Below are 10,848 nucleotides of genomic sequence, written 5' to 3' on the forward strand. Positions count from 1 at the left end.
AAAGCACATCAGTGAGCCACACTGTTGTAAAGACATGTTCCTGCATGAACATGAACACACACAAACACTATACTTTAGACACTGAACTTGCTGCCATTAATACTCACTTGTGGACCCAGCGTGTGTTAATCAGCTACTGAAAACAATCCCCGGCAAATACACTATTTACTCCTGTTTGAGAAATGGTTGAAAACTACAGAAACAAGCTGATAATACTGTGCTTTTCTAAAAAAATTCTCACCTTTTTTTAAAGATCCACATCTTCAGAATGAACCAATAGGACTATACACCGTCTCTGTTCAGTGCTTTTGCTAGTTAGCTGATGGGAATGTCATTAATTTTTCAAGTATTTGGTCATAAACCAAAATGTTGGACAAAATGGAATTTTGAACTGAAGTTTGAGAGTTAAGGGATCACCCAAGTTATTACAGTTCTTCCTGAGGGGAATTTGATTATGCGTAATAAATTTCAGGGCAATCCCTCCCGTAGCTGTTGGGACATTTCGCCAGAGGGCACAAGTGTGAACCTCATGGTGGTGCTACAGGTAGAGTCACAGGATTACCAAGGTCACTTGGCTTTATCTTCAAGGACTATGAATGTCTTCATTGCAATCCATCAAGTAGTCAAGATATTTCAGTCTAGACCAAAGTAGTGGACTGACTAATAGACTGTCATTGCAATCCCAAGATACACACTGCTGGCATGGCTAAAAAAAGTAGAATAACACCAGGGTTATCCTTTAAGACTATAGCTGAGACCAAAAAGTAGTATGTATTTGTATGACTCTGTATGTCTGTGTGTGCACAGCTGATTTTGTGAATTAATCCACTTGCGCTGAATCAGGTGTTACACACTAGTGTTGCCACCTCAGCTGGTACTACTATAACCTCATGGTGGTGATTGTGTTGACATTAAGACAGAGACAGAGAGAGGAAGACAAGAAAGGGGCATTCATGATGGATCAATCATCACGAACTGGCTATTCATTAAATGCTGTAATTGTGCAGAAGATGTAAATGAATCAAATTGCGCTAAATGATATGATTTTTGTGGATAAAGAGTTAATTTATTCTGTTTTCTCGAGGCATCTAAGTCTAATTGAGAGGGGATGCCGTCTCCAGCACAGAGCTATATTCAATTGTTCTGTTTGAGAATGGGAGCACTCAGCCTTCTCTCCAAGAGGTCTCAGGTGGTTTCTCTTCGTTTAGCTTCTCTCCTCAGCTGATCTCATTAATGTGTAAACAAAACAATTCTAGGTGAAAACAACTGGCTCAGAGATATGCATGTGTCTTTTTATTTACACTTAATCCTGCTTGCCATGCTTTATGATTCCACATACATAGATTGGGTTATATGCTGATTATTAAAATTCATTTTAAGAAGCTTAGCTGCGCGCGCCACAAGCGTGTGTAGTCGGTGCGTATAAGCAACAATGTGTATCTTGATGTGTCTGCACGCATGTGGGTTTCAAAGTGAAGCATGGATAATTTTACCCATCCTTTTCCTAAGGCCTTTCTGTATTATCACATATAGGGTTATGAAGTGAAGGGTTTTTCATGGAGCTTTTGGGTCTTCTTGCATTATGGCCTTCTGAAGCAGAGGAGCAGGACAAAGATATTGGTTAGCAATCAGTACAAGTGATGATGTAACACCTGTTCAGAGGAAATCTGCAACCACACATAAACATGTTTAATGGAGTCATGACAACAGCATACACCTGTCTTGTACTGTCTAATTTGATGGACTGGAAAGGGTACCAAAGCATCTGTTATGACAAAAGCTTTTTTCTATTTTTGTCAAATGATAGATACAAGTTTCAGAAATACACTCCTTTTTTAGAGGCCCTAACTGACAAGATTAATGGAGATACCAGAGAGCACAACAACATCGTGGAGTTTGTGTCAGGCCAACATATAAGGACCAGTTTAAATGTGAGGGAAAAGCAATAACTGCTGACTACACCTCTGCTGTCACACCTCCCTTGTAGAAGTATGTGAACAGTTGAGAGAAGGTTTTCTGGCATGAACAACACAATTGCAGTTTCACTGTACTAAGATTGAAGAATGAAATCTTGAATAGCATGCCAAAGAACAGTTAGATTGAGCCATGGCGCATTTTAGAAAATGTTACAGCCTCTCACAATAATCAGTTACTGGTGTCAGTTGGGAAAAAAGTATGTGGTGTCTAACCTGACTTAATGTGTTTTTATTGGTTGTGATCAGCCATGAAGTCGAGCAAAAGGTTTAGGTGTTCTCAAAGTAAGGAACAAGGTCCAGATCCAGACTGAGAGGTGAATCCGTCCAGATCAGATATTCATGCATCATGCAGAAACTTATTTTCTCGTGTTTGAATGATGTAATGGAACATGTCAATATACTTATTACTTAGTTATTATGCAGTAAATCCAAATTTCATGAAGGTTATAATGTTTGGTTTTTGTTGACAGTTTAACAAAGGTTTTGATTAGGGTTGTCAGCATTAACACGTTAACCATCATGAGATTAAGGACCTGGCATAACGTGTTATTTTTTTTATTATGTTAATCGTGTGCCGCCAAAGAGTCTTTATTTTACACCGTCACTGGTGCTGTTACCAAAGATTCTACAGCGCTACGTTCTAAGATAAAGCAGGCTGCTACTATTTTGACCCTTTGACAAACCCATACTTGTTGTTAAGGTGCCACAGACACTTCCTACAAAGATTTTACATGGCGGAGCAAGATACTTCATGGCAAGTCACGTCTATGGGAGCAAAAGGGGGACGGTTCCTGTCTGTATAAAGGGGCGTGTTGAGAGACCTAAAGTGTTTAAATCAAATGCGTGGATCGTCATTGGTGAAGATCGACTGAGTTGGAAAATAAAAATATAACTTACCCAGAGCTCGTCTACGAATAAATAAATTATCAGACATCTTCATAGTTACATGTCAGACATGCTAACGTTAGCTTCTAGTTCAGACAGACTGACGGTCATGTGTTGTCAAGCAAGAGAAAGCAGCTCTGAAATGCAAAATACTAGAATTTTAATCATGTGATAAAACATGCGATTAATCGTGATTAACTATTGAAATTCAGCGATTAATCGCGATTAAGAAAATACTTATCGTTTGACAGTTTTGATTCAAGTTTATGGTCGTTACAGGCCAACGGTGCTAGTCAATCCACCAAGCGATGTTCAATGTGCATAAGTTATATGATGGGTTGTTGAGAGGTAGAAGTTTTTGTTATAGTTTTAACAACTTTTTGACTCGTTGACTTGTTTCTGTGTTCTTGTATTGTTCCTGACCTCTGGCTGTATAGAAAATTTATAAGTGGACCTCTGATGAAAGAGTTTGAGCACCCTTGCTATACAGTATTAATACACTATTGGTGCACACAACAAAATAATGTATTTTTCAAAACCCATTCCTTTTCAGCGCTTTAAAAACAACGTATAAAATGACAGTAGCATTACAGCACACAAGTTTGAAATTAATCCCCCAACCAGACTGGTTTTATTAGCACCCTGTATCAGTATCAACAGCAGATGCTTGTAGAATACAGTATTAATGATTTGTGATTGGTATCAAGTTTCACTCCATTTCCAAATGTTAATAGATCTTCAGGCTGTATCGTTCACACTTCCACATTCTTCTGTTATCTGTTTTAATTTTGTATCAACAAAAGGCGTTATCTGCTTTTGCAAAATAGCAGTTTCTACATCTTGAATTTTTTATTTTTATTTATTTATTTTTTCGAGCAAAAGGTTGCACAATCTCAAGAGGAACCACTGCAGACAATTTAGCAGGAGTGTAATCACACACTTATACTGTGATGGTGGTGAGTGGAGGTAGAAGGAGGCTTTTGGATAACAGTACATACTTGCATTTTCAATAACACACACACACACACACTTCAAACTTCCGTAGACAGATAATATTGGGATGATTTATTTCATTAGTACTACTACAAGAACTTTTGCTTTAAACAATAGCAGTCATCCATCATAGTATTAATGTTAGTTTCTTATTTATGATTAGAATGTTCTCTGAAATCTCCTTACTTGCCCATTCTGGACTATGGACTCACCTTCTTACCATCAAACTGTATAAAAACATTTAGAAGAAGAAGGAATAGAGAATTCAATCACTGGCGTTCGCTTTCGCTTCTTCTTAATATAATGCTGGTGTAATCTCTCTAACTTTACTTGTTCACAGCAGACTGAAAAGAAGGTTCTGCGACTTCTCTCTGGTTCAATTCTCAGGTTTATTTCTGGCAGCAGGCAGTCTAATAAGACTGTCAAATAACACAGAAATCAATGTGGTTAAACGGTGGTGAGGCTCCTACCTCAGGCTGGAGTCAACAGCAAGCTGAAAGGTCCCAGCTCTCTCACAATGTGATTGTTTAGGTCTGAAAACAAAAATAATCCCACAGAAGCGTAGTGTTTATCACAAACTGGCATGAATTCAGTTTTTTTTACTCAGATACAAAACCTGACATGATGACAAATAAAAACAATACTATCAAAGTTACAAATGACCAATATCTTGAAATGGGTCTCTGACCTATCCATAATTTGAGTCCCTCAAATGTATATTAAAGTTGCTGTACTTAGATTTAGAGCAACCTGGACTTGCTACATTACATTAAATCACAGGTGCAGTAAATAAATGAATTAAAAATTAATAAGATAAGATGTAATTGAAGGCACTACTGTTTGTAATGACTACTTTTACTTTGATACTTAGATATATTTTACTGTTAAAACTGCTGACTACTAACACTATTTTATTTTTATCTAAAACAGCAGATAATGACAGCTCATACTCTCACCGAATGTGGTATTCATCATGTCACCTTCTGTACTGCTTATTTTTAACTCTAATAAATTCTTATAGCTTAATATAATGTTTTCAGGACCACGCTGCGTCGGAAAGTGATTGAGGAGGACAATTTCCATGTGAGAGATCCTTCCAAGCTAATGAAACTGCTAAACTAGAGGAAGCTGTAAATGGAAGCTGTAATGAAGTTTGACAAACTTTGCCTTTTTATAATAACCCTGTTACTCAAATGGACAACCTGAAGATTTGCTCTCAAGCTCTAAAGCTCTGAAAGCTGACCCTCTTATAATCACACAAAAGCACTTTCCATCACTGCAATTGTTAGATGTTTTTTTTTTCCTGGTGCAGTTAGCGTGGTATTGATCATTGTTGGTCCAAGTCCTCAGGAATCAGCTTGTATTGATTTCTCTTCAGTTGTAAGCCTCTCTTTCTGACCTATGTCTCTCTCCAGACCAAGCACCTTTTCAAACAACCCTAACATCTCTGCTGAGGGTTTACTAAAATATATCATTACTGCAGCACTTTCCAAGAACATTAGCAAGATCTGTTGTGCTTGGATACAACAAACACACAAACAAACAAACAAACAAACAGGACGGGCCATTATAGCTCCTTTCAGACAGCTGTTGGAGACCGAATTTGCCTCAAAATTGAATTTATGGCCTCAAATACTTTCCGTTTAGCAGAAAAACAATATATGCTCTTCTGGGCTGTTATATTGAGGATACATGTAGTTGAACTTTTAGAGGGATAATATGCTCCTTCATTTGGACCTTCATTATCATTCATAAAAAGAACCCACTTAAAGCCAGAAGATTCAGCACTAATGATATTTATTAATAGCTGCAATGCAGCCAGAGTCAATACTGTGTGTGTATGTGGGATATTAAGTAACACGTATCTGTCTGTTGTAATTATGTGTGTGCCAAATGATCAGACCTCCATTACTTCGAATTTTATTTCAAGATCTTTAAGACTGCTTTTAATGTAGGTATTACATTGCACATGTGTGTTCTCAACAAAGTGGAGCACAGTTTTTCCTTCTTCATTCTCAACCTATTATTTCATGTCTCCATATATATGTATGCATGTTAATGCTTTCATTTCCTCCTGTAGTGGCATCTGTAGTATATCAAATACGCAAAATATAATGTATAGTGTACACTGTACATTATATATGCAGGTTACACTCAATGGATGGATGTTACTTGTGTAAGTGCTGTAAGATGTATTCATCAGAAAGATACAGTACATTCTTTCATTTTGTCCGCAGCCTGTTGCTGCATTTGAAACCTTGAAGCTTCGGTAAGAGGAATTGATTTAGTTGTTGAAGTTCAGTGCTCTTGGGCACAAAGCTCAGATGGACTATCTGTGAGCTGTATATGTTCTAATAGCTGTCCTGGGGACACCTCAGCAGTGAATCAATAATAGTTAATTTCAGGCCCCGTTCAGATGCTTCATGGTAGCTCATATATATATATATGCCCTTACATGTAACACATTTAACATAATATATAGTATAATCAACAATAAACATGTCAATTTCTGAGAAGACTTTGGATGCAAATTTGCAGAAGATTACTGTTATGTTTTGTTACGTTACGTTACGGATAGACAAGAATTACAGGCTATTTCTGCTGCACCATAAAAAGCGGAATTGAAGTCCACGAAGTACAAATGGCCTCTGCAGCATGGGCTCATTTTTCTGCTAGTAAGATAAAGTTTGATAACACAGCCTTTATATACTCTGAAAGAGTCTGGGTTAGAGTAATCCTGCCCATGACAGACTTATGACCCTGAGGCCTGAGTCAGAGACTGGAAAGTCCCGGAGCATCTGGTCATCTATTGGGGTCCAGCCTCCCTCCTTCCCTGTGGGGATGAAGCAGGATAGAGTCTGAAGTGTCCTTAGGTGACATCGGCAGAGCTAAAGAGGACGCTGTATTTCACTTAGGAAGGAACAGTGAATTTCCCCCCTCAACACTTGAGGCCTCCAAAGAGACGTAAACAGCAAGATGGATGTTGGCAGCTAGTGTGGTGCAGTTGTCTGAATTGATATCCGTTGCTGTTAAGGTGTAATTTCAAAGGTGTAGACAAATGGGGAGGGGTTGAGTTCAAGTCAAGGTGGTTTGGTGTATATAATATGAAGGTCAGAGGAAAAAGGTTTGCTGTTTTTAAGTCATTGTCTTAAATACTGTATATCCAGTCTCTTGTCTTTATTAAATCATGCCACTTACACTTGCACTTGAATAACCTTTATGTACATCATTACCCTTATCCAAACCTCATCTACATAGTCAGAGAAAGTGTCCAGCTGTGATGGACTGACAACAAGGATATTACTAGTCAGGGCTGAGTGTCGTGTAGTGGTTTGACTGAGTATAATGATGTGCCTTTCAGAAACGGTTAAACCAGTGTGAGGATCCAGAGGGTGACTACAAGACGGTACTGATGTTTTCTGCTTGAGTAACATGGTTATGTTGTTAGCACAAACGTGGTAATAAAGAATAGCACAATTTGATTTCTACATCAAAATGAGAATTATTTCTCTTATTTCAGTAGAATTGTTCATATTTAACTGTAGAACAAAATAGGGACTTAAACCATGACAAAATGTGCAAAACAGTGGCAGTTGCAAGTCAGAGCGAAAAAACCTGTAGGACATGCATTACATGCAAATGTTTGACTATTTAATTTGTAGTGATTGCAGTAAGAGCACATGACAAAATGCAATATTTGAAGGACTGCAACAACACATCATCAGCAATTGCATCACGCAGATGAAACAGAATATGCAGATATACAAAATGTGGGAATTTGCATAAACAATGGGAGTGTTTTAGCTCTTCTGGAAGCTCATTCCCTAATTTGAAGTCCTGATAACTAAAGCCTTCATAACATCTACTGTGGCAGAGTCATACTCAAGGTGGTTTAAATTATTATAATATGTCGTATATGTAATATAATATAGGGTCACATTCTTATTAGAAGGTTTGACCTTTTTTTTTTTTTTTCCTGTTATGCGACTGCTACTAACTGTGACTAGGCTTTTGTAGCAAAACCTGTCAGGATCTTTCAGTGTTCAAGTGATATAAAGCAGTATATCACCTGTTGTGTGTCTATGTGACCCAATGGAAGCATCAAAAGATAAAGAAGTCTGACACTCAGAAATAGCTCTTGTCGTGCATCTTATGTCCTGGTAGCCGAGTGGTTAAGATGCACCATATAACTGCAACGTCACCTAGTTTGATTCTAGATGGCGACTTTTCTAGTCCCCTCTCTCTTCCACCATCTTTTCTATTCATATATTTTCTGTTACTATAAAATAAAAACTAATACTGAAACTAAAAAAAAATAATTAATCTGTTGATTAATGTTATTTTAAAACTATTTTAGTTTGTAGTGACTGTGTATGCATGTAGCTTTAATGTTATTTTAAAACTATTTTAGTTTGTAGTGACTGTGTATGCATGTAGCTTTAATGTTATTTTAAAACTATTTTAGTTTGTAGTGACTGTGTATGCATGTAGCTTTAATGTTATTTTTAAACTATTTTAGTTTGTAATGACTGTGTATGCATTTACCTTTAAAACCTCGGGCTAAACACTCTGGCTGTTGACACACAGGAGTACCCAAGATGCACTCTGCTGCTCCTCAGGGGAAGAGATAAGGGCTGAAGCTGCTCTATAGTTGCATCAGCTCACTATAAATAGGGTGGAAAATTAACAAACTCCCTTAATGGTTTAGTGGGTGCCCTAATGTACTGCAGCTGTGAAAGATGTGTGAAGCCATATGGCTTTAGTTGCAAGACTAAGGGATACCTGTGAACAGTATAAAAGGTTCATTTACATAAAAGTGCGCTTTATAGCACAGATGATAGTTGATAATCTTTCAAATTGGAGATGATGACGTCATACTGAACGCAGAATATTTTTTAATTTCCGTAGGAGATTCTGTATTTTTCCATTGTGAACACATTCCATAAAAACACCAACAATGAATTGCTCCTACTTTAAGCCTGAGAAAGCTTATTCCTGTGTACTAAGCACCTCCATTGTTGTCCAAAAACTATGAAAACTATAAAAAAAAATGAGCCACAAAAAAGTGACACTTTCCTTCATTACAATGACTAAGGGCTCTGTAGTTTAGGTCAAAACAACGTAGTGGCATAGCTACTCACTAGTTCACCAAAGAAATATTAATCCACCGCTGAAAGTAGTCCCCAACAAATACACTGTTTACGCCTCTTTAAGTAGCATTTGCTATCAACAGTGCCTAGCTGTTGAATTTCTTAACCCATTTTAACAATGAAACTATAAATAAGTGACCTATTTCTAGATCTGTATCTTCAGTAGGACTGGATTGGCTTAGAGCTGAGTACCACAGACAGGAGAATGAAGTCTGAGTTTTTTGAGAGATGAGCTAACTCTTTGTTGGTTTTCTTTGTGTTGGCAGTAAGAAAAATGTACAATAAACCAGCCTTGTCCTTCATCTAAGTTAATGTCGCAAACAGTAATACGTCTTCCATGATGTTATATTGATAACGAACATCCTCCTGACTGGCATGTTGATCTCTGCTCTCTCCTCAGTGAGCCCCGATGTGACCGGTGATCACAAACATCATCATCATTATCATCATCATCCACCTGTCGAGGAGTCCGAGATGGAGGGCAGATCCAGGGGCCTTGGACTGACAGGAGCCATCTGGGTCTTCATATTGCCTTGTTTACATATGCTCCTGGCCTTGTAACAGCTGCCTTTTTGCAGCATGAAACTGTTGAGACTTGATTTCAAGCTTATTTATCCAGAAATGAAAGGGCCAGTGGACGTAACATGCTCAAGTACATAATGCAGCACTTCCACAGAGTGCAGAACACAGCAGGAGTGATTTAATTGTGTGGAAATGACAGGACACAGCTTCTGTAAGACAGCACATGGCTCAGCTTTGCAAATATTAACTTATTATTTTCAGTTACCCTCCGTTCACTAACAATAATAATGACTTACTTACAAAGGCCAATTTCACAAATAACTACAGCATACTTTGTAAAAATTTGGTATTAATTTAATTGTATTCCTGCACATAATATATACCATCTGTAGATATATATAAGCATTCACTTGCTTCTGCATATCTCACATGAATGCACTCTTCACAGCAAAGGTTTTACTTTCTTAAATGGGGTTTTACAACTGCTGTGGTAGGAGTGAAGTAGCCTAAAAGGTTCATTTTGGAGTTGGATCTGAAATTGAATTGTCTCCACAGCTTCTGCATATTCAGTATTTTTACAAGGCAAAATTAAAATGCCGTATTATTCTTGTGTGATCCTAGGAATCGCCTCTGTGTACAAATCTATGTTTTTATTACAGTCATTTTTATAAATACATTTCGGATTGTTGTAGAAAACTTGTAGAAAACAGGAAGCTAACGGACATGTATTGTATGTTGTTATGCATTTTTGAATACTGCAGGACCAGAAGAAAATCTGAGACATCTGCTTCTCTTCACTTGTAAAAGCTACCATGCTCTCCAGTTTGTTTAACTGGCGAATTTCAATTGCAAAATTGACCTGTAATGCTACTGTTGAGAGCCACGGTGAAAGGAGAGGGGTGGGCTGCGGGAAGTGGGGGGTGAGGGGGGTGGGGGGGGGCAAGTGAGAGAATTCATATTCCTTTCTTCTTTAGAAATAGATTAGTTTCCTCAGGAGTCTATTATCATCTTTCAAACTCAATCCTACTCCTCCTTCATAGGCCTGGATAGGAGCTGATAGCTCCTGGAGCCACTGGTGAGGAAGAATCCAATTGCTTCTACCTACTACCTGACTGCATACTGGTGTGTTGTTGGCAGGTTTTCTGTGCAGAAAAAAGGAAGATGATTTTTTTCACATATGCCATGCATGTCTGGTCAATGGCTGAGAAAGAAAAGTATTCAGTGGCACTATAGATTGGTTAATCGCCACAGATATGTTGGGAAACTACTAAACTAAAAAAAATATCGTTTGAGATTCTGTCGAAGCTAAAGTCTTTATAGCC

At 37.8% G+C, this 10,848-nt stretch overlaps 1 protein-coding gene across 3 annotated transcripts in view; it reads left to right on the plus strand.

Annotated features, from left to right (window-relative positions):
- The window catches only part of gpc5a (glypican 5a), a 126,889-nt gene extending 116,464 nt beyond the window's left edge, over positions 1-10,425 (plus strand). For all 3 annotated transcript variants that reach the window (XM_071488970.1, XM_071488969.1, XM_071488971.1), the window contains one exon: positions 9,405-10,425. In XM_071488970.1, coding sequence (XP_071345071.1) covers positions 9,405-9,565 — 161 coding nt within the window. In that variant the 3' untranslated portion in view covers positions 9,566-10,425. The remainder of the gene's footprint in view (positions 1-9,404) is intronic.
- Positions 10,426-10,848: the final 423 nt, after the last annotated feature.

The sequence above is a fragment of the Trachinotus anak genome, unplaced genomic scaffold, assembly GCF_046630095.1.
Source record: "Trachinotus anak isolate AG129_WGS33_773 ecotype Australia unplaced genomic scaffold, CSIRO_AGI_Tana_v1 ptg000011l, whole genome shotgun sequence".
Lineage (NCBI taxonomy): Eukaryota > Metazoa > Chordata > Actinopteri > Carangiformes > Carangidae > Trachinotus > Trachinotus anak.